The sequence below is a fragment of the Canis lupus genome, chromosome 16 (assembly GCF_048164855.1).
Source record: "Canis lupus baileyi chromosome 16, mCanLup2.hap1, whole genome shotgun sequence".
Taxonomy (NCBI): domain Eukaryota; kingdom Metazoa; phylum Chordata; class Mammalia; order Carnivora; family Canidae; genus Canis; species Canis lupus.
Genome location: NC_132853.1, coordinates 18490603 through 18514393, shown reverse-complemented (window position 1 = coordinate 18514393; position 23791 = coordinate 18490603). Strand labels below are relative to the sequence as shown.

Below are 23791 nucleotides of genomic sequence, written 5' to 3'. Positions count from 1 at the left end.
CAGGACAGTAGCCTTAAACTCAGGGGCATAGAATCTTTATTGGGCTGGGAGAAAGAGGTTGAGGAGGAAGCAGTGGAGGGATCAGCTGTGTAGGCTCAGATTCCTACTGGGGGCTGGGGGCTGAGCAGCCTAGCCAGTACTGGGCGATGGAGCGTGGGTAAGGAGGGCTCACAGTGTCCACTCGCCGTGTGCGAAGGTTGACTCGGTAGTACTTGTCTGGAAGAGAGGTCAGGAGAGAGTGTGTGAGGGCCAGCCTGGCCCTGCCCATTCCTGCCCTAAGAAAGAAGACCCAGGTCTCTCCTGGAAGGGTAGATGAACATCCAAAATGCAGCTAAGGGCTCACATCCTGGCTTTCTGGAGTCACCACCCAAGGGCCATGTTCAGCCCATGAGGATCAGGGACAGGAGGGAAGACCAGCTAGACCAGCTACAGGGGATGGCAGAGGCTCCCACCTTCTGAGAAGAAGTAAACACTTTGGATGGGCTCACAGGTGGCCGGCACAAGCCAGTCCATGTCGTAGTCATCATAGTTGTAGGTGTCTAGGCCACTCTCCTCACTGGAGAACCAGGACAGCCAGGCTGAGCGGGATTGCCGCTGGGAGGTCCGGCTACGGCCTCGGCCACGGTTACGGCGTGAACGGTAGCGTTTACGGTTGCGCCGCTTAGGATTCAGCTTCTTGACCCAGGATCGGGGTGCCGACCCTGAGATGTAGATGCGGCCAGCCATGGCCGCGTCCACCTGCCTAGGCAAACCAGGCCAGTCCTGGCTGATGAACCCGGGCTCTCCAGCACCACCTGTGGCAGAGAATGGGTTAATGAGTCTTGGGAACATGTAGAGTTCATCTGGTGCCCAATGATGGGCTGTGCCTTGCCGAAGGACACAGCAAGCTCATGGCAGAGCACAGTGCCCAGGCCCTCTGACTCCCTCTTTGGTGCTCTTTCTCCTGGCCCTCCTTCACCTCATCCCTCCCCACTTGGCCTCAGCCACAGCCCCTCCTCCTGCTAGCTGTGCCCTTGGCTGTGCTAGGCAAAGTCCGAGGTGTGGGATTGGGTGGACCTCCCCCCAAAAGTCAACAGAAACAAAGTCTGGCCTGAGTAAACAGCTTTTGATCTGTAGCTCTGCAATCACAGCCCCCTCTGGCCAGCTGTGCCCTGCCCCTACCTGGGGGATCCCAGTGGGAGAAAGTGAGATTTGCCCTCCTTCCATACCAGAGGGTCTGTTCCAGAAGAGAAGCTCAAAGAAGGTCTCCCAGCTGTCCCTCTGCAGCAGGGCAAAGTGTTCAAACACGGTGGACAGGGAGCTGCCCTCACACTCCTCCTGACTGGGCTGCTGCTGGAACTCATACTCCCAGTACTGTCTCCCTGAGCGGGGAAGTGGGATGGGGGAAGGCATGTGAGCAAGGCTGGAAAGGCAGCCCCAACCTGCTGAAGATAGGAGTTCCTGGCAGGGGGTGAGCACAATTCCACTCTGCCCCTCCAGAAGTGTGCAGGCAAACCTAGACGGCCCCACTGCCTGCCTTTCTCCCACCCACTCCCTTCATACCCTTGAAGAAGTAGACCCGCTCCCGGCCACTGTAGCTGCGAGCAGGGAGAGCAAAGGCTGCGTCCACGTTGTCCGGAATGCCCTTGAAGCCTTCAGAGATGTTGCGGGGGTAATCTGGGTCCAGAACACCATCCTCGAAGCGCCAGTACTGACTACCCTAAGGGGCAGGGAAGGAGGAGGGAGTGCGGAGGTGGCTGGCTGGGCACAGGCAGAGTGCCCCACCCAAGGCAGCAGTCCCAATTCTAGGCTTGTCACCGGGGACCCAGAGCCTCGGGCTTCCCCATCCTCAAGAGGCCCAGCCAGGGCCCACAGGCCAGGATCCAGCCTTCTTGCCCACCCTAGTCCTGGGCACAGCAGCCCTCAACCCCTGCCTAGATACCCGTGACCCTGACCCACATCCCCTGGCCCTGGTACCTTGAAGAGATAGGTCTTCCCCTGACAGTTGATGCGGGTGAAGGCTGCATCAATGGGGCCCTCAATGCCCCAGACATCTCGGATAAGCTTGGGGTACCCAGGTCTCACTGCCTTTTCATCCAGCTCATAACAGTACTGCCCTAGAGTGCAGGAGGCTGTGTGAGGGAGGGGATGTTCCGGGGGCAGACCCTGACCCACCAAGACTTGCCCCTGGAATCACCTCGGAAGGCAAAGAGGGAGCCATTCTTGAGGTCAGTGAAGGCGTCAAAGGGTTTCCCACTACATAGCTCCTCCTCTGCTGCGGACTCAGAGATGTCTTGATCAGGGGCCTCAAGCACTAAGGTCCCCTGCCCGGGTCCTGGAGCCTCTTCCTCAGGGATCAGAATAGGTACCTGGGCAGGAAACTTTTCAGACTGGGCCTGTAGGCCAGGGCTCAGGGTGGTACTCTCCAGCTGTGTGAGGACGCTCTGTTCTCTGGTCCCCTCATGATCGTCAATGACCCCATACTCATCTTCTGGCAGAGCGAATACATCCCCACGAGTCACTGCAGGAAGAGTGGGTGGTGGTGAGTCTCCAGCTGCAGAGGGGACCCCAGGCCCACCCAACCCTTCTGGACGCACCTTGGGGTTTGCACTCGGCCACGTAGTCCTCGCAGCAGCTCTGGTAGTAAGAGCAGAGCTCGTCACACTGACACTTCCTGTCAGCATTGAAGCCCTCTGTGCAGCGGCCCTTGCATGATTCTGTGGGGAGGAGGTGTCAGTTGGCATGGCCAAGCCCAGACCACCATTGCCCACCCTTCACTGGCCCAAATAGTCACCAGCGCCCTCTTGTACCTTGGTCAGCCAGAACAACCCATGCCAGCAGGGCTAGCACCAGCAGGGGCCTGGGGAATGCCATGGTAGGGCTGCTAGCTTCTAGCCCTGAACTGGGCTCTATGCGGTCTCCACTGCGATGCCTGAGGAAGGGAGGGAAGAGGTGTGGACAGGGAGGGAGGGAACCAGAAAGAGGAGCTGCCTTGTCTGCTGCTCTGTTTGCTCAATCTCTGGCCCAGCCCCCAGTACCCTGGACCCCAGAGGTTGCTGCTGCACTACAAAGGGTCACATTCCTGGAACTCTGGGCCTGGGAGAACTGTGAACAGGATCCTTGCCAAGCTCAATCTCATCCCAGGAGGGGAATAGCACAGCGGGTCTGAAGGACAGAAGGAAGGGCCACTGTGCCACTCACAGGCTGTGTGACCATGGGCACACTGCTTTACCTGCCTTGGCTTTCTTTTTGGTAAGGAGAGATTAATACCTGCCTTGTGTCCTGTTTTTGGGGGTGGGGGTGTTTACACAAGCTAAAGCAGACAAAATGCCTGGTGCCTGGAATAGCGCCAACTTCATTCTCCATAAATGGTTATTTGTCTGTGATCTGTTTGATCAGGTGCATCCCTGACTGAGTGTCTCACCCACCCATTGTGTATTTAGGGTGGTAAAAGGGGGGGTGAAGGAATGCTGGTGAGCACTCTGGGGGATTTTTATTTTTAATCATAAAAAAAACAGATTTTCATGTTTAGGTTCTACTCTTGGGTGCATTGTTTTTCCCAAGCTGGGCCTCACAGAGCAGCAAATTGGATGAATGGTAACCGTTTGGACTGGATTTGATTCCTTGGTCTCTCACTAATTCACTGCTCCTTGGCAGGCACTGCTCCCTGTCTCCACTTTCACTCTCCCTGTGGTAAAGAACAGCCTCCTTCTCCACACTTTTAGACTCTTGAAGATAAGCATCCCTCTTTCCAGAAAATACCCCTGGCACAGAAGGCCTGATTCTGCACCCACTGTCAAGGGTCCATGGGCCTCCTGAAATCCTGCCACCACCTGGAAGAAAATGATTCTCAGAGTTTCCAACTGAGTCTTTCTGTTCCATAATCAGAGAAGGGTGTGTGACTTTGGGCTACGTCTTTTCTAGGAGCTTTAGTCAGTTCAGCTGTTAAATGGGAACACAAATACCGACCCTGTAGGCCTGTCATAAGGCTTGAGAAAGAGGCATAAAGGGTCTGGAGAGTTGTACCGCATCGTTATTAGGATCACTTTAACTAACCACTGTTAGGGGAGGGGGCCCGCTCCACTGTGTCGCCTTCACGTTGCAGTGTCACGGGGTTTGGGGGTGGCAGGGGAAGGAGGCGGTCGTCGGCTCGGCACCCTCTCCCCCGAGTGGCCTCCCCCTCCCTTCCGCTCTCCGTCCCCTCCCCTCCCTCCCTCCCTCTCCCCCATCCCCTAAGCAGGGCGTGGGCGTGGCTGAGGACAGGCCTGGGGGCGAGGCGGGGCGGGGCGGGGGGTCCCACGTGACCGAGAGGCGGGGTGTCAGCTCCCCTGCGGCTTCTCAGGGGCGGGGCTGCTGCAGATCCACACTGGGCCGGAGCCCGGCTTTGTTCTTCTCACAGGCGCCTGGGTCCATCCCTCGCAGCCCCCTCGCTCCTCCGCCCACCCCCTGCCTCCGGGCCGCTTCCCTTTACCCAAAAGCTCCGTCCGGGATCCTGCCCTCGCCCCTCCCCCCAACTTCTGGCCGGCGCCCTGCCCGGTGGGCCGCCTCCTCTCCCTCCCTGCCTCCTGCACCATCTTTTCCCTGGTCCTCTGTCCTGCCCCCCTTTGCCCAAGTCCCGGGTCGCCCGCCGGGTCCCGCCCCCCGGACCCGGGATGTCCCCCGCAGCCCCGCGCCCATGGTCCTGACGCTGCTCCTTTCCGCCTACAAGCTGTGCCGCTTCTTCACCATGTCGGGCCCGCGGCCGGGCGCTGAGCGGCTAGCGGTGCCGGGGCCGGACGGGGGCGGCGGCGCGGGCCCGTGGTGGGCCGCGGGCGGCCGGGGGCCCCGCGAGGTGTCGCCCGGCGCGGCCGCTGAGGTGCAGGGCGCCCTGGAGCGCGCGATGCCGGAGCTGCAGCAGGCGCTGTCCGCGCTGAAGCAGGCGGGGGGCGCGCGGGCCGTGGGCGCCGGCCTGGCCGAGGTCTTCCAGCTGGTGGAGGAGGCCTGGCTGCTGCCGGCCGTGGGCCGGGAGGTAGCCCAGGGTCTGTGCGATGCCATCCGCCTGGACGGCGGCCTGGACCTGCTGCTGCGACTGCTGCAGGCGCCGGAGCTGGAGACGCGCGTGCAGGCCGCCCGCCTGCTGGAGCAGATCCTGGTGGCCGAGAACCGGTGAGGTCCTGGTGCTCACGGGCTGAGGGGAGAGCGGGGGTGCTGCGGGGGCAGCAGGGGCGGTCGGCAGCCTGGGTCTCTCCTGCGACTCGCACTGTGCGCTTTCGCGCCTCACCTCATCAAATCCCAAATCCCTATACTACACCCCTGTTGGGGATCAGCGTGTCCATTTTACAAGTGAGGAAAACAAGGCTTGGGAAAGTTTCATGACTTGCCCAGAGTCACAGCACAGTGAACTGGTGGTGCAGCCAGGATTCACTCCCAGAGCTGGTGGGGGTAAGTAATTAGGGGGAGGAAGAATGTAGCAGGACAGGAATTTGTCCCTGGTTATGAGGATGGACCCGGGATCCTACTGCCAATGGCCCCTAAACCCACAGACCACCTCCGCACAGGCCTGGGTGCCCTTCCAAGCTACCTTTTCTCTGCCACTGAGAAAGGAAGAGAACACAATGCTTAGGAAATGGGACAGGAGGAGGGGCAATGATCACTGAAATGAGTGCTGACCTGAGGGTTACTTGCCCCTTTGTGTCACCCTCAGTCCACCTCCTGCTTCCTCCTCCTTCATTTTGGCCCAGGTTACAGGCCAGACATGATCTCATTCTGCAGCTACTAATGGGGAATGGAAGGTTTTCAGTGGGATGAATGGGTGAGAGAAGAGGAATCAGGTGAGGAGCTAGGCAGGAGCCAGAGTATGTGTTCTCTGTCCCTTCCCCACATAGTGCCAAGATGGAGTAAGGGGGTGGGGTCCAACTGGGGCCTGGCTGCCCCTCTCTTGCCTGCCTTTTGAGATCTCCCCTGAAATATGAGGACCCTTGCCTTCACTTTCTCTCATCTCTGATGCCAGAGCAGACCAAACTCTCACAAGTCTCGTGCTGAATTCTCTGGCCCCTTAGGTTTAGAAGGGTTTGGGAAGGGTCACTTTCAATTCATGCTTCTCTCACAAGTATGGGCATGGGTGAGGGATGCTTTTCTTGCCATTTTCAAGTATTAAAAAATAGCCTTGTGTGTGGTGGAAATGATACAACTGTCAAAAATGCATGAATGAGGCTGTTTCAATTCAGAGAGCAAGTTAGGGTTCTGCTTGCCCAGCAAGTCATTAATCTCCCATCTAACATCAATCATCAGACATTTGCAGGGCTGGCAAACAGAGTGGGCCCTCACTGGAAGCAGTGGGCACAGGGTGGCGGTGGACTCTGTAGGCCTGGTATGTAGGGCGTGGCAGTTAGAGTGCTTGGAGAAGGGGTGCAGCCAACACCCCCGGAAGAGGAGGGCTGCAGGTTGCAAACCGCACTGATATTTTTCAAAGTTGAAAATAGCAATACTCAGCTGATTTAGAATTACTGAGGAAAGAGTCACAGTAACAATTGTCCCCGGCCTCATGAAACAATGTGCTGAAACAAGTGACAGCACTTCAGGACCAAGGACAGAGCCCAGCAAGTCCCGTGGCCATCAAAATTTTTCTGAAGGCAAATCTCCTCTCCCTCTGGCCAAGGCTGGAAGGGAGAGAAGGGAGGTCACACACTGAGAATTCGTGTTTATGAAATCTTGCCCTTCCTTCATCAGCCAATCTCATCTTAAAGAAAGTTCCTCCTCCGTGCACCCACTCCTTTTCCCATTTCCTTCCTCCCAGGGTGCTACTACTACACCCTCTGCCCAGGAGCCTAGGTCACAGCATCCCTCACCCCCAAATGCCAAGAGAAGTCCAACAGGGTAGGACCCTTGAACTTGGTCTCATGACACCCAGTGAGGGCCCCATGAAACTACTAGCCTTTGAAATTTACAGCCCAGCCCCATCAGGAGACCATAATTAGGTTAAATGGTTTAACTCAGATTAAATGGCTTTCCCAAAAATACACAGTGAATAAGTGGAGGAAACATATTAAAAACAAACAAACACCGGAAAGCTATTGCATGTAAATTCAAAACGTGCAAAGGTACAAAAAAAGATACACACTTAAGAATTATTTTTTCCTACCCAGACCCCCTCCCCGGATGCAAACCAGCAAAACAGGTTTCTTGCACAGTGTGTCCTTCCAGAGAAATTCTATGCATACAAGGATTTTACACATAAATGTGTAATATATATATATATATATATATATATATATATATATTTGTGTGTATAATTTCCCCTCTCCTTCGGAGCTGGGATTTGAACCCAGATTCATAGCCTCTGAGGCTGCAGAACCTGGGAGCTGAGTTTATAGTTCTCAAAACAAGCACACAGTTCAATTTCTGTGAATGTGCCAAGTACATAGGGAAAGGGGATGGCTGGGGGTGAAGAGACTTAGAGTAAGTCCTCTTAAAAAACAAAAACAGGGGCACCTGGATGGCTCAGCTGGTTAAGTGTCTGCCTTTGGCTCAGATTGTGATCCCAGGGTTGTAGGACTGAGTCCCACATCAGGTTCCCTCGCAGGGAGCCTGCTTCTCCCTCTGCCTATGTCTCTACCTCTCTCTGTGTGTCTCTCATGAATAAATAAAATTTTTAAAATCTTAAAAACAAAACAAATAAATACAGACAGGTGCAGGTTCAGACTCCAGCTATGCCTCTTACCAGCCGTGTAACTCTGAGCATGTCGTGTAACCTCTCTGAGCTTTGGCTTTCTTGTTGGTAAAAGAAACAAGTGAGTGATTAGAACCCATCTGTTCTTTTGGGAATGACTTTGGGGAAGCTCAGTGATCGGCTCAGGCAAAGTTGTGCCATGTTATGGGGTCACCTGGGACCTGCAGTAGACACAAAATCACAAGCACTGTGGTCACTGTGATGCTCACTGGGCAGGGACTCCATGACTGGCTGAGTCTCTTAACTCTTTGGGAGTAATGTTAGCTATGGAGGACATCATTTGTGGAGGTCAGGAAGACAGAAAACTTTCACCTCTGCCTGAAGTGAGGCAATTCTCCTGCCTGCTCTGCTGGCATCCAGGGTCCCTCCCTTGGACCTTTCCCCCCTATAGCAGTCAGAGTGTTTCCTAAAACCCTTTCAAGAGCAGGTCACTCCCCTTCCTGAAGCCTCTCAATGGCTCCTCATTTGCCATCAAGATAAAGTACAACTGCCTGGAGAGGGCTCAGAAGGCCCTTGGGACCCTTTCCATACTCTCCCCTTGAACCTCCACCTCAACTCATACTCTCCACCTCTCCACCTCCACCTAGAAATAGCTTCATTTCAGCATGGCTAAGGTGGGGACAGGTCCCCAAGTGCAACCAGCTCTCAGATATCTCCAAACCTTTGCATACATCTGTGCCTAGAATACAATCTCCACAATCTCCCCTTCTCCTCTTCATTAATGTCCCATCATCTTTCCAAATTAATGCCATAGGCACCCTTTCAATATAATTAATGTGTATTTCCTATATCTGTGTCCTAGTAAAATCTTTATTCTTATTTTGTGTGTATGTATTTTTAATTCACACAAATGGTGCTGTGTTATATAGTACATTCCAGTTCATACTTTCACCCACTCAGATTTACGTGTTTAAGATTCTTCATGTAAAAAAAAAAAAAAAAGATTCTGCATGTGCTATGATATCATCTGTTCAGTCACTTGTAACTGTTCCATAGTCCTCCAGAGTGGGTGCTTGCCCATGTTACCTCTCCACTCTCCCAGGCTTGACAGCAGACTGCCACCGTCTTCCCCCACCGCAAACAACCCTGCAATGAACAGCCTTTTCCACATCCTTTTGTGGATCTGTGACAATTTTGTTGGGATGCAAACTCAAAAGCCCCAGTTTCTGGCTCATAGGGTCCATATCTCTTTAACTTTACCCACACGTCCCAGTCTCCTTTCCAAATTGACTACCCCAGGCATGTACCCTCCACCCACAGAGCTTCGGGGTGTTCATGGCCCCACACCTCGCCAACCTTCTTCTTTTTTTCTTTTTAAGAGTTTATTTATTTATTCATGAGAGGCACACAGAGAGAGGCAGAGACATAGGCAGAGAGAGAAGCAGGATCCTTGCAGTCCAATGCAAGACTCAATCCCAGGACCCGGGATCACACCCTGAGCCAAAGGCAGATGTTCAGCCACTGAGCCACCCAGGTGTCCCACCTTGCCAACCTTCTATGTTACCCAGATTCTGCTTTTTGCCTATCCAATAGGTGTAAAGTGATAGCTGATTTAATTCTCACTTCTCCGATTACTGATGAGTTAGAGCATCTCTTTATTTAACATTTTCAATTTCCTCTTTTGTAAATTGCCATTTATATCCTTTGCCATTCCCTATTGAATTTGCTGCCTTTTTCTTGTTGATTTGAATATGTATGTGTTCTATATATGAATCCTTGTTGATTTTTATATTTTTCTTCGTTGGTTTTAAACATTGCAAATATCTCTGGCTGGCTGTCCATTCCTCAAACATGGCAAGCTCACCAGCCCTCAGGGCTTTTGTTCTTGCTGTTTGTTCTGCCTTTTATGCTCTCCTCCCAGACACTTGTAGGCAGGAGTCTCTTGATATTGAACTCTCAGATGTTACCTCCTCCATCCAGGCACTGTCCATTACATCACCTGGGTTTGCTAGCATTATAGCCATATCACTCTTGTTCTGGTCACTCGTTGTTCACATGCTTATTGTCTCCACATTAGCTGTGTATACGTTCAGGCACCTGTACTCACTGTTCAGCTTCAGCCCCCAGCACAGTGTCTGGCACACAGTAGTTCCTCAATAAAAATCTGTTGAGTGAATAAACGCACCCCAATCACACAGCATGGACTGAAGAGAGGTTTGAGGGCAAGGCTAAGGGTGGTGTACTTCAAAGTGATACTTCAAATGATGAAAAGAAGTTAACATTTAGTGAGTCTTCTCCATCTGCCAGGCACTGTGGGGAACACTTTACATGGATTATCCCGTTCTTTCTCATAATGACCCTATGGGGATAGGTATTCCTTTTATTTATGAGATGCAGAACTGAGGTAGAAAAATAAAGGAAGGCATTCAAGGTCCTACAGCTTTCTAGAAAAAAAACCAGGACCCAGGGGATCTTCTCCAGAGTTAGGATTCTTAACCACAACACACACTGTGGGGAGGAGGCAGCAATAAGGGAGGAAACAGGTGTGGCCAGGTTGGAGCATCCTTATAATCAGAGAAATCTGGTCCTTCCAGAAGGAGGATAATGCTCTCCGTCATGTCCTATATGACACTAGTGAGGCCAGAGAGGTCAAATGACCGGGGCGGGGGTGTGAGCCAACTTCCCGAGGACACCGCCACTGCATCGTCCCTGTCCCATTTTCTTTCTGCAGGGACCGCGTGGCGCGCATCGGGTTGGGCGTGATCCTGAACTTGGCAAAAGAGCGCGAGCCGGTGGAGCTGGCGCGGAGCGTTGCAGGCATCTTGGAGCACATGTTCAAGCACTCGGAGGAGACGTGCCAGCGGCTGGTGTCGGCCGGAGGCCTGGACGCGGTGCTGTACTGGTGCCGCCGCACGGACCCCGCGCTGCTCCGCCACTGCGCGCTGGCGCTGGGCAACTGCGCGCTGCACGGGGGCCAGGCGGCGCAGCGGCGCATGGTGGAGAAGCGCGCCGCAGAGTGGCTCTTCCCGCTCGCCTTCTCCAAAGAGGACGAGCTGCTGCGGCTGCACGCCTGCCTGGCGGTGGCGGTGCTGGCAACCAACAAGGAGGTGGAGCGCGAGGTGGAGCGCTCGGGCACGCTGGCGCTTGTGGAGCCGCTCGTGGCCTCCCTGGACCCCGGCCGCTTTGCTCGCTGCCTGGTGGATGCCAGTGACACCAGGCAGGGCCGCGGGCCCGACGACCTGCAGCGCCTCGTGCCGCTACTCGACTCGTCCCGCATGGAGGCGCAGTGCATCGGGGCTTTCTATCTCTGTGCTGAGGCTGCCATCAAGAGCTTGCAGGGCAAGACCAAGGTGGGTGTGCGGTCAGGCGGGGACGGGGGGGGGGGGGGGGGGGGTTAGACAGCGTCTGGGAAGGCTTCCCAGAGGAAGTGGCATTCAACTGGGACTTGAAGTACACATAAGGGTTAGGTGAAGCACGGAGAAGGATGAGAGACCAGTCACTGACCTTGAAGGCAAGACCAAGGGTTTTAAGCAGGGAACACGAGTGTTACAAAGATTACCGTGGCTACCATGGGGAGATGGAATTAGCAAGGGTGACGGTGGAGGCAAGGGGGCCAGATAGGAGGCCACGGCAGGGGGACAGTTGGGAAGGTGGGCTGGAGCATGACAGCCGAAGAAGAGAAAAGCAGATGGATCCCAGGGGTGTTGAACAAACAGAATTAGGATTTGGTGGGTGGTTGGATGAAGAAAAGGGAAGAGCTGGGCAGCCCAGGTGGCTCAGCGGTTTAGTGCCGCCTTCAGCCCAGGGCATGATCCTGGAGACCAGGGATTGAGACGAGACCCATGTCGGGCTCCCTGCATGGAGCCTGCTTCTCCCTCTGCCTGTGTCTCTGCCTCTTTCTCTCTCTGTGTCTCTCATGAATAAACAAATAAAATCTTAAAAAAAAAAAAAAAAGACTTCAGCTTAACATTTAGTGGACATTGCATTATCAACTAACAGTGGCATTTAGAGTACAAGGCCTAATTGGAGGTATGAGCCAAGCTGTGGGTAAATCAAACCAGGCTGCATGGAGGGGGTGCTAATCAACTTGGATTCCACTAGGATTCCCACAAGCAGGCTGGTGAACTAAAGGTCTGGGAACACCATGACTGGGCCCAGAGGTAAGAGAGCCTTGGTGGGTGGGTGTCGGCCAAGTGTGGGCTGGAGAAAGGGGGGGTGAGCTGAGAATGGTGGGCAGGGGGTGCACTGTGCCAGGCCAGGCTCAGAGTTCATCCTAGGGAGATGGAAGCTGTTAGAGGCAGGCATGAGGTCCAGAGTTGAGCTAGTTTCAGGAGGGGAATTCGCAGAGCTACCTGACTTACTGGGTGACGGCAGGGCTAAGGCTGATGATAGGAGTTTCCGCGCTGAGAAGAGGCGGGGGGAGGGACTGGGCACGTTTGGGGATGGCTGTGAGCTGGTGGCCCCAGACACCCCCTCTCCGCCCCTCCCTAGGTATTCAGCGACATCGGAGCCATCCAGAGCCTGAAACGCCTGGTTTCCTACTCCACCAATGGCACCACGTCGGCGCTGGCCAAGCGCGCGCTGCGCCTGCTGGGCGAGGAGGTGCCGCGGCCCATCCTGCCCTGCGTGGCCAGCTGGAAGGAGGCCGAGGTCCAGACGTGGCTCCAGCAGATCGGCTTCTCCCACTACTGCGAGAGCTTCCGGGTAAAGCTGCGCGTCCCGGGGGCGTGCGGCCGCTAGGGGCGCCCTGCGCAAGACAACAGCGCCCCCTTGCGGCCCCCACGCCCGCGGCGCCGCGCGTGGCTTGGGGGATGGGAGCCTGGCCTCAGCCGCTTTCTGGGTCGCTCGGCTCTAACCTGGGTCCCGTCGCCATCTCCAGTTCCCTTCCCTTGCATCTTATGCTTGGGCTCCAAGGGCTGAAGGGGAGAGCCCTTCCTCACATCCGACCCCTCCCCCAGGAGCAGCAGGTAGATGGTGACCTGCTTCTGCGGCTCACGGAGGAGGAGCTCCAGACCGACCTGGGCATGAAATCAGGCATCACCCGCAAAAGGTAAGGAGCCTCCTGCCCGCCAGCCCTGGCCCTCTGCCCCTGGTCAGTCCCAGGTCGGGACCTCAGCGTCCTTCTTTCCCCCCGTGGTAGATTCTTTAGGGAGCTCACGGAGCTCAAGACCTTCGCCAGCTACGCCACGTGCGACCGCAGCAACCTGGCTGACTGGCTGGGCAGCCTGGACCCGCGCTTCCGCCAGTATACGTACGGCCTGGTCAGCTGCGGCCTGGACCGCTCCCTGCTGCACCGCGTGTCCGAGCAGCAGCTGCTGGAGGACTGCGGCATCCGCCTGGGCGTGCACCGCGCCCGCATCCTCTCGGCCGCCAGAGGTCAGCCTGCCCAGCCGGGACCCCACCCCTAGTCTAGCCCCAGCCCTGGGGGGACTTCCGAGCCTCGCTGCGGTCGGTTTGAGCACAGACGCTGTGCCAGACTGGATTCTGAGGATGCAAAGATGAGTATGTTGCCCTCAAGAAGTTCCCAGTCTGAGCTGAGGAGGAGGGTGGAAGTGAGGCAGGTACATGAACACGTAGTTGACCACGGCAGGAGGCACCCCCAGGATTCCAGTGCCAGCTGACAGGAAGCGCAGCTTCCCTGTCACCCAGGTCTGGGCATTTACAGGATGCCCAACCAGGTCTTGAAGGATGTATTGGGGAGGGGCGTGCAGCAGGAAGAGCAACCAGACAAAAGGAGCAGTAAGTATATGCAGATGTGGAGGTGAGGCAGCCAGGAGGGGATAGGGGTGGGAAGACACCTAGGGGTGGGGGGCTTGTGCGATTAGCCAGCAGCTTACAAAGTATGGATTCTGGAAGTGCTTTAGGGAGGTCACCAGGGTGGAATGGATTCTAGGGCTCTAGCAACCATTTTTATTTACTAACTTATTTTAATTTGCTAATTTACTATTTAGCTAATGTTTGTCATCAATTACTATATGAATTAAGTTTTAAACATTATCTCATTAATATTTATATCCATTCTATGCAGTGGGTGTTAATTTTTTAAATCAACTTTAAATTTATTTTATTTTATTATTTTATTATTTATTTACTTTGAGACAGGTGAAAGCAAACGAGAAGGGAGGAGCAGAGAGAGAGAGAGAGAAATTTAAGCAGCCTCCATATCCATCCTGGAGTTTGACTCAGGGCTCACTCAGTCTCATGACTCTGAGATCATGACCTGAGCGGAAATCAAGAGTTGGACACTTAACTGAGCCACCCAGGCACCCCTCTATACTTATACTCTACTTTTTTTTTTAATTTTTTTATTTATTTATGATAGTCACAGAGAGAGAGAGAGAGAGAGAGAGGCAGAGACACAGGCAGAGGGAGAAGCAGGCTCCATGCACCGGGAGCCCGATGTGGGATTCGATCCCGGGTCTCCAGGATCGCGCCCTGGGCCAAAGGCAGGCGCTAAACCGCTGCGCCACCCAGGGATCCCTATACTCTACTTTTTGAAAATGTTTAAGTAATAAAAGAGGTATAACTTAACTTAAAAGTGTCTCATATGAAGAGTTTTGAAAAATGCATACGTGTGTAACTGCCATCATAATCCCAGATAAAGAATATTTCCATCAAGGGTGTTAATTTTAAGCATGATGAAACTAAGTTTTAAGAATTTAAATACATTTCCCAAAGTTATGCCTTGGGAGATCCCAAATACATATCCCAAATCCATTAAATAACAGAACTGGGATTTGAAACTCTGTCTTCCTGCTTCATAAATAGACAAATGCTATCTGTGAGTGTTAAGTCTGAAGATTATATGAGGATGGTCTTTTCATTCATCCATTCATTCAACAAGTTCAAAGCAGATCAGCTTTTATTATTTTCACATTGCAGCTCCCAATAAAACCTCAGTATTTCATTTTTTAAAATCAGGGAGGTCCTGGGGCACCTGGGTGGCTCAATTGGTTAAGTGTCTAACTCTCGGTTTTGCCACAGGTCGTGATCTCGCAGGCCTGAGTTTGAGCCCCGTGTTGGGCTTTGCGCTCAGCTCAGAGTCTGCTTCAGATTCTCTCTCCATCCTGCTCACTCTCTTTCTCTCTCTCAAATAAATAAAATCTAAATAAATAAATAAATGAAAACCAGGGAGGTCTTACTGCAAAAAGAGCTTACAAATCCCTTGTATAGGAAGTAGAGGGAGCCATGTACATTTTTAAAGTGGAAACAGGGATCCACTGAGACTTGGATTTTAGAAAGACCCCTCTGGTTGCTGTGCAAACAGATTGGACTGGTCAAGTATGGATTTGGGGAGATCACGGAGAAGGCTGAGTCGGGGGTCTGGACATAGGGAGGGTCCTAGGGCTGGAGTTCAGAATGTTTAGTAGGAAGAATCCAGAGCATGGAGTCAGGTGTCGTGAAGGTCTGTCTGTTCTTTTCACTGCTATATCCCAAGCACAAAGGATAGTGCCTGGCACACGGTAAATACTTCGTAAATATTTGTTGAATGGATGAATGGATGAATGAAAGGTAGGGGTTTAGGACAATATCCAGGTTCCAACTGTGGTAGGAACTGGGAAGGAAGTGGCCAAGGGAGGATTTGGGATATGTTGGGTTTATAGTGTCCCCATGCAGGTTTGGAGCTCTGGAGAGAGGGCTGGAGGTGCAGATACATGTCCCTAAAACACAATGCCTGCCTCCTGAAAGGGACCCACCAATAGTAGGCAGTCTTCCTGTAGGCCCAGCTCTCTATCTCAATGACCCTATTTCAAACAAGCCACCCTGCCTGGGCTGGACTGGGCTAAGAAGGCTGAGTGGGCAGAGAATGATGTACCTGAGGGTGAGTGATGAGGAGGGGTGACCCTTACCACACTGTCACCTTCTGCTTCAGAAATGCTACACTCTCCGCTGCCCTGCACTGGCTGTAAGCCCAGTGGGGACATCCCAGATGTCTTCATCAGCTACCGCCGGAACTCGGGTTCCCAGCTGGCCAGGTAAGAAGGGACAGGCAGGCGGGCAGCCTGGGAGCTAGGGGCCAGGCCAGGGCAGTGACACAGGACCTCTTCTCAGCCTCCTAAAGGTACACCTGCAGCTGCACGGCTTCAGTGTCTTCATTGATGTGGAGAAGCTGGAAGCAGGCAAGTTCGAGGACAAACTCATCCAGAGTGTCATGGGTGCCCGCAACTTCGTGCTGGTACTGTCAGCTGGGGCACTGGACAAATGCAAGCAGGACCATGACTGCAAGGACTGGGTGCACAAGGTAGGTGCTGGCCTCTGTGGTCCCATTCCTCCTCATCTGCACTCCCCAGCAACCTCTGTGGCCCAGCTGCAAGGCAGGAGCCACAGCTCGGACTGTAACTGGTCTTTAGTGGGTCAGTAAGGCTCTCACGATTCTCATTCAGAAAACGGGGATAACTTGCCTGTCTTATTCACCTTGTGGGATTGTTGTGAGGGCTCAAGAAGGAGGAAAATGTTTTGGCAAATAACCTCTGTGGGGGAAGAGGGGCAAGAGAGCCTAGTGACTGGCACAGTAGAATCTCAAAGGATGCAAAGCTGTGAGTTTGAATCCTGGCTCTGGTCTTAGGTAAGTTATGCAATCAAGATGAGCTTCATGTTTGTTACTGTGAAGTGGGACGCCTATTGTCCCTAACCTCCTAGGATGTTGTTACAAAAATTAAAAAGAGCTGAAATTTGTCAAGTCCTTAGCAGAATGCCTAGTTCTGTAGTAATTGCTCTATAATGGCAGCAATTATTATTGGAATTATTATGAGTGCTTACCACTGTTTAATTAATGCCATTGGATCTTCAGTGCCTGGCACACAGTAGAAACTTACCAAATACTCGTAGAATGGACAGATGGATGGATGGATGGATGGATCCATATCACATCTACAGTTTATTAATTATTAGTGAGTAGGGGTTGAGCTGAGGGCTACAACAGTCATCTAAGATGGAGCCTTTGTCCCGAAGGAGCTAAGGAGACAAGAATAGGCCCAGAAAGGCTAGATCATATATGCATTGGTGTCAATGCTGAGCTAGGTAGGTAAAGCTCTTACTTGCCATAGGAGTACGGAGAAGGGAGAGAATATTCAGGGCTGGAATAACCAGGGAAGGCTTCATGAAGGAGGCAGAACATGAGAAGATTCTTAAGAATTTAGGTAAGTGGAAGAGAAGGCATCCCAGGCAGGGCAACTGCATGAGCAAAGAACAAAGTGGGGATGAGGAAGGTGCATCATTAGTAATTTCTTTTAGATGAAAAAACTGAGGCTCAGAGACGTAGAACACTTTTTCCCATGGCCACGCTGGCGTAGAAATCGGAAAAGCTAGGCTGTGAACTCCATCTTTCTGATTCCAAAGCCCATGCTCTTTCCCAGCACCTGACCGCGTTCCATGGCACAGATCTGAGGGACTTTGAGGGCACGTGGGAGGATAGGATTCAGCTAACACCAGAAATGATCGTCTGCATCTCTTCCCACCTCCACGTTTAATGATGTCATGTTGGTAGCTTGAAATCAGCCCTGGTGGGAGTATTTACACAAAGGAAATTGATAAATACTACAAATTAGGGTTTTATTTGTTTGGTTGTGTCTCTCCCCCCTGCCCCGCCCCTGATTGTTATTTGTTAAACATTTGCCAGCATACCACTGGCTGGATAAGAACTATGGAACCAGGGGTGCCTGGGTGGTTCAGTCATGTAAGCATCTGACTTGATTTCGGCTCAGGTCGTGATCTCAGAGTTGTGAGACGGAGCCCCAAGTCGGGCTCTGCACTGAATATGGAGCCTGCTTAAGATTCTCTCCCTTGGGGATCCCTGGGTGGCTCAGCGGTTTGGTGCCTGCCTTTGGCCCGGGGCGCGATCCTGGAGTCCCGGGATCAAGTCCCGCATCGGGCTCCTGGCATGGAGCCTGTTTCTCCCTCTGCCTGTGTCTCTGCCTCTCTCTCTCTCTCTGTCTATCATGAATAAATAAATAAACAAATCTTTTTTTTTAAACAAATCTTTAAAAATAAAAAGATTCTCTCCCTCTTCCTCAGCCCCTCCTTCCCACTCTCTCCCCTTCTAAAAAACTATAGAACCAGTTTGCAGAGTGTCTAAAAGCTGGGAGAACACTTGTGTTTAAAGCCCTGGGAAAAGGGATCCCGCAAGGGCAGTGAGGCCAGGACAGCAGGTGTAGGGAGAAGGTTCTGACACCAGAGTGCATCCATCCTGACAGTGGGGAGGAGGATCAGGCCCTGGAAGCCATGTTTTTAGGGGCTGAGTACTGGGCTTGGTTGGTGTTGGGCCAAAGAGACATCTGAAGGATCATGGTTGGTGGCTCAGAGCAGGTGGCAGGATAAACAGAGGGGTATCTGAGCTCCATATGAGATCAGACCTTGCTGTGTTCACTCCGTATCCCTGATGGCTACAACCATGCATGGCAGGAAGTAGGCTCTTGAAGAGTTTATGGAATACTTAAACCATGATCAATCAAACAGATGAAGCTGAGATAACTGGGGAAACCATACGTGTCCACCAGGTTTACCAGGTCAGAACACTTGACTGCAATCAAGTGTTTGTTCTTAACCTGCAGGATGACCTTGAATAAGCCATTCTTCCTCTCTTGGCCAGACTCTGAATCTGTGCAATGAGCAGTGTGCTGTCTTTGGTTCTGTGTAATTCTGGGTAAGACAAATGTCTAAAGGCTCTCAGATAAATTTCTGCAGGGTCAGAATTCATACCAGTTCCCAGCAGAGAGGCAGAGGGTGTGGTTGAAAGAGCCCTGGACTTGGAATCTGAAGGCATGATTCAGAAAACTGGCCCCTCCTGGGCTGGGCATTTGTGACCTGGTGGCAAGCCCCTTCCCCTCTCTGGGGTTCCTTCTTCTCATTCGTAAAATGAGAGGTTCCCTAAAAGCTAATCAAGATTGAAGTTATACAGGTTCTTTCCCCAGTAAGGCTCTGCTCCACAAGGGTGCTTGATACCCATCCCTGTCCCAGTGTACTGCATCGAGGCAGGAGGCAGGTGGGGTGGCAAGAACCTTTGCCTTGGACCAGTCCCAGAGGTTCCATCAGCCTTCCTTGGATGGTGTTAGTGCTTAATTGCCTCTGGTTTTAAAACTCCTTCCCCTGAAGCCACATTTAGTGGGTAATCAATATGGGAAACCACAAGTGAACTGCACTCAAGAAAGTCCAATCCCTGAGGCTTTTTTCCTCTTTGAAGGAAAAAACATTCAATAGGCACTTACCAGAGCACCCATTAATAGTAAGTAATATCGTCAGAACAACCTTGTAAGCGAGGTTTATTATCCCCCTTTACAGAGGAGGAAATAATAACACCTATTAGTTATTATTAAGCACACACTACATGCTGGGCACTGCTCTAACCACTTGCCACAGGACATAGCAGGTATCTCCCCAACAGAAGAGAAAACAGAAGCTGTGAGGGCCTGTTTGCCTCAGGCCACAAAGCCTATGTCAGAGTTGATGTGAACCCCAATCTCATGATTCTAGAGTGCAGCCCCTAACTGCTATGCTATATTTTCTCTCTCATTTATTCATCCACCCATCCATCCATCTATTCATTCATTCCAACCATCCAGCCATGCATTAAGTATTTGGCAAGGACTATGGGCAAGGCTTTGTGAAAGATGCTGAGATACAAGATAGGTAAAAACCAGACATGATCCCTTATGTCTGGTGAAGACAGATATTAAGTAAATTGTTCATTGCTTAAGTTTGCCACTGTAGCATGTGCTGAAGAGTTTATGAGAGCCTATAATAGGGAGATCATGCCTGGTCAGAGAAGGGAGGAGAGACTTCCTGGGAAAGTATGGCTTAAGCTCCAATTAGAGAAATGAGTAGGCATTAGTTAGGTGAGGAGGCAGGGAAAAGAGCATGTGCACAGGGCTTGTGTAGGGAAGGAGGATGGCAAATCTAAGGGCCTGAAAGGTCTGTGATCCGGAGAACGGTGCAGGGGTGGAGTGTAGAGAAGGAGTTGTGGCCAACCACTCAGAGCCTTCAAACCACAATAAGGAGTTTTAATTTTATTCTAAGAGCCATGTAAAGTCTTGAAGAGTTTTAAGTAGGGGGTGACATGATCAGATTTGCATTTTGTATGGAACAGCCAGGTGAAGGGGCAATGTGGAGAACAAGTTAGAGGGAGCACAATGGAGGAGAGACCTGGTAGGAACAAAGATGGAGGGTTGGAGCAGCACAGTGGCAGGATGGAAGAAGAGAAAAAGTGGGTAGATTTGAGAAACAAGGACAATTGGTGGGGCTGGTGATGGATCAGTTTGGATGGAGAGGATGAGGTTTTTCTTCTGATACCAAATTGTGTTTTTCCCAACACCAACAACCAATTCTCCAATTTGCCAACACCAACTGGGTGTCCCACAATTCAGTTCTTTTTTAAAAAATGCTTTTAGATTTATTTATTTGAGGGAGAGTGTGAGTGTGAGCAGAGGGAGGGGCAGAGGGAGAAGCAGACTCCTCGCTGAGCAGGGAGCCTGACACGGGGCTCAATCTCACAACCTTGAGATCATGACCTGAGCTGAAACCAACAGTACGACGCTTAACCTCAGACACCCTCAGTTCAGTTCTGATACTGACTTACGAAGAGCAAGTATCAGACTCCAGAGGGTTTTGTGGTTTTTTTTTTAAAGATTTTTCATTTTTTCACGAAAGACAGAAAGAAGCGAGACACAGGCAGAGGGAGAGAAGTAGGCTCCCTGCGAGGAGCTCGATGCGGGGCTCAATCCCAGATCCCAGGATCACGCCCTGAGCCAAAGGCAGATGCTCAACCGCTGAGCCGTCCAGGTGTCCCAGACTCCAAAGGGTTAAGGGCTCAATCCCACATGTCTGCCCTCACTTCAGTTGAAAGCCCTAGGTTCCCAGGCTACCCGCACTTCTGACTTGGCTACCAGTTCAGGAGCTCCCATGATATACAGATCCCTCCCCCGCCAGTTCAATAATTTGCTAGAATGACATGCAGAACTCAGAACACATTTAACTATTACTGGTTTATTGTCGAGCATGTAACTCAGAAACATTTGAATGTAAAAGATGCATAGGGCAAGGTATGGGGTGTGGGGGGCACAGGCAGGAAGGCACAGAGCTCCCATGCCCTCTCCAGCCACCCTCCCAACACCTAGATGTGCTCACCAACCCACCCCCTCCTTGGGAGATTTTATGGAGGTTTCGTTATGGAGGCATGATTTAGTCATTGGCCACTGGTGAGTGAACTCCCTCTCCAGCCCCTCTCCCATCCTGGAAGGAGTGCATCTGTGAATGTATGAGGGGTACTTAAAAGTTCCAACCTTTTCATCATGGCTTGGCCTTCCTGGCAACCAGCCCCCACCTGGAAGCTACCTGGGCACCCCCATCCCCAACCTCCAGTCATCCAGAAATTCCCTGTTTCAGGAGCTCTATGCCAAGGACCTGGGGCAAAGATCAAATATTTGGTTATTACACCACAAGGAGTAAGGAGAAGTCAAGGTGGACTTCAGCACCAACACCCCTCCCAATGTCTGCCTGGCCCCAGGGTCCCTAGATCGGAACCCATGTCTCATCCTCTCCTCTTTTCTTTCTGCAGGAGATTGTGACTGCTTTGAGCTGCGGCAAGAACATTGTGCCGGTCATCGATGGCTTCGAGTGGCCAGAGCCCGAGGACCTGCCTGAGGACATGCAGGCTGTGCTCACCTTCAACGGCATCAAGTGAGGAGAGGGGTGGGTACACAGCCCTCAGCCAGCAGCATCCTCTGCTGGCCCCCTAACCCACCAGCCTCTGTGCCCACAGGTGGTCCCATGAGTACCAGGAGGCCACAATTGAGAAGATCATCCGCTTCCTGCAGGGCCGCTCCTCCCGGGACTCATCTGCAGGCTCTGACACCAGTTTGGAGGGTGCTGTACTCATGGGCCCAACTTAACCAGTCCTTGGTTCCCAAGGCCTGTTGTGACCCCCATTTCCATCGTCCTTCCCGAAGAAGCAGCTCCTCAAACTGGTCTCTCTCAACTGCAACAGCCTGGGCCCTTCTCAGAAAATGGCTGTCACTCTGCCCCCACCCTCATGGCCCACCTCAAACCCAGCCTCCTCGGTGTCTGGAAAGGGAAGGGAAGGCAGGCATTGAGGGTGGTAAGGGCCAGACCTCCCTAGTCTCTGCCACCAGGTTCTCTATCTCAGGTGTGGGAGAGACTCTGGAGGTTGAGACTACACACACTATACCCACCTACCTCGTGCCCGCCCTGTCAGCAGCCAGCTTGGCTAGGGGGAAGGCAGGCAGCCTCTGACAAGAGTTAGGGCAATGCCCACCCCCCTGGGCTAAGCAAAGGGCTGAGGCCTAGCAGCCAGCTGGAGGTGGGGGTTCAGTGATGGCTCTCCACCTAGATGGTGCCTGGCTTCTGGGATCACCACTTCCTGCCACCCCGTGGCCTTGACCTATAACCACTCACTGTCCTTAGCTGGTCTGGTCCCAAGTCCCCTCCCAGCCTTCCCGAGGTGCAGTCCTCTTACCACACCCGGGGTCAGGGTGGGGCTAAGCCAGCCCTCACTCTGGCTGGTCTGCAGCTGTGGTCAGCTTTGCTGCACTCACTGGTGCAAGGGAGCTGCCTGCTTGGGTCTGGGCCTGCTTGGGTCTCGCCAGGCAGCTAGCTACCCTACCCATGCCTTGTTGCTGTGCCTCAGTCCCTGCTGGCCAGGCTCAGCTGGCTCCCCCAGCCAACCCCTCCCTACCCACCTGCTCAGGGGATGGCCAGGAGAGGCAGCCCCTGCCTCGTGGCACAGCAGTCGGCTGGACAGCCTGTAGCAACACGGGAAGAGGCGGTACTCTGAAGAAGGGTGGGGGGCTCATTGGAATCCCCTGGGAATTTTCCTAAAACTGCATTCAGGAGACCTGGGCAGGGCCTAGGTTTCTGCATTTCTCACAAAATCCCAGGTGAGTGGATGCAGATGGTTAAGGAATGACACTTCAACTAGCGAGGCTCTAAAACACAAATCCCTCACAAATCTTTGCCATTTCCCCCGACATCCCACACCATAGTTTCTGCCATCACCTGAGCAACCCAACCCATATTTTCTCCATTTTACAGAGAAGGAACTGAATGACATGACATTTCAGTAGAGTCAGCCCCAGGATCCAGACCCGGCCTTCTGGTGCTCAGTCCACTGCCTGTCCTGAGAATCCTCCTGGAGGCTGTGCCCTGGGCAGGGCTGTCACTCTACTGACAGCTCGCTTCTCCTCTGCCCCAAGGGTCTGGCAGTGGGGGACAGGTTTTCACACACAAAATAGGCTGGCCCAAAAGCTATGCAGAAGTAAAGCAAGAACATCCCTCTGCCCCTTTCTCCACTAGGTGGGAGAGCAAGAAGGTCTCCTCCTTCCAGTAAACCCGGGCTTCAGCTAACAGGATCAGCTGGAACCCTCCCTTACCTCCCCTCCTCACACCTCAGGCTGGCTCGGCTTTCAGAGCCACCCCCCACAAGTGCTAGCCAGGTCACTCGTAGCTCTTGAGCCACATCATCAGAGGATCAGAGGTCTCACTCCAGGCTTGGGACTCCTTTTCTGCTCCCTATCCTGCCGAAGATACACTTTAGCCCATCCTGGCCCCCGCCACTCTTGACCCTGCTTCCTTCATGCCACAACAGTGCCCACCAGTGCCAGGCCCTGGATGTGGTGGTGACTGAAGTGGCCTAGACACTGCCCTCATAGAGCAGAGAAAGTAACAATACAATGGGATGAGTACCCTCCAGGGGAAGCTTTCTCTTTGTCCCTGATCAGTCTCACTCCCTCGTGAGGCGCCCCAGGCAGCATTCTGGGAGGTTGCCAGGCCATGTCTTCTGTTCATACACCTTCTCTTGCTGCCCCTTCCTGCCTCTGGGGAATCAGAGCCCAGCCTCCAACCTCACCAGAGCAGCCGAGGTGATGGGGTGATGGCCCTCACCTCAGCCGGGCCAGTGTGCCATGACAGACTGCCCAGGTTATAGCCAGGGCAGGCACCTTAACCATCACCTTGCACCCAGGCCTGGCCCCACAGGGCTGGTCCTGAACCTGAGCTGAGAAACAGCCTTTCCCCACAAAGCCTGCTCAGACATTGGTCTGCTGGGTCAGGGTTTTCTACTTGGCTGGGGTGTAGATGCTGCTTCTAGTGAGGGCTGTCAGCTAGGTCCCTACCTACCTCACCTCGCCCATCCCCCGGGACCAAGGACTGCTCAGG

The 23791-nt window shown here is 52.9% G+C and overlaps 2 protein-coding genes across 2 annotated transcripts; one reads left to right on the top strand and one right to left on the bottom strand.

Moving 5' to 3' along the window:
* Positions 1-19: 19 nt before the first annotated feature.
* VTN (vitronectin) lies at positions 20-3005 on the bottom strand. Its single transcript, XM_072779354.1, has 8 exons — positions 2790-3005; positions 2577-2696; positions 2177-2500; positions 1957-2096; positions 1543-1699; positions 1209-1361; positions 453-794; positions 20-216 (listed from the first exon to the last, which is right to left on the bottom strand). The coding sequence occupies exons 1-8, from the start codon at positions 2851-2853 to the stop codon at positions 104-106; spliced, it is 1413 nt and encodes a 470-aa protein (XP_072635455.1). The 5' UTR covers positions 2854-3005; the 3' UTR covers positions 20-103.
* Positions 3006-4297: 1292 nt separating this feature from the next.
* On the top strand, positions 4298-21582 carry SARM1 (sterile alpha and TIR motif containing 1). The gene is made up of 9 exons (XM_072779351.1): positions 4298-5124; positions 10359-10977; positions 12119-12331; positions 12586-12677; positions 12768-13003; positions 15501-15603; positions 15680-15869; positions 21177-21298; positions 21381-21582. The coding sequence occupies exons 1-9, from the start codon at positions 4655-4657 to the stop codon at positions 21508-21510; spliced, it is 2175 nt and encodes a 724-aa protein (XP_072635452.1). The 5' UTR covers positions 4298-4654; the 3' UTR covers positions 21511-21582.
* Positions 21583-23791: the final 2209 nt, after the last annotated feature.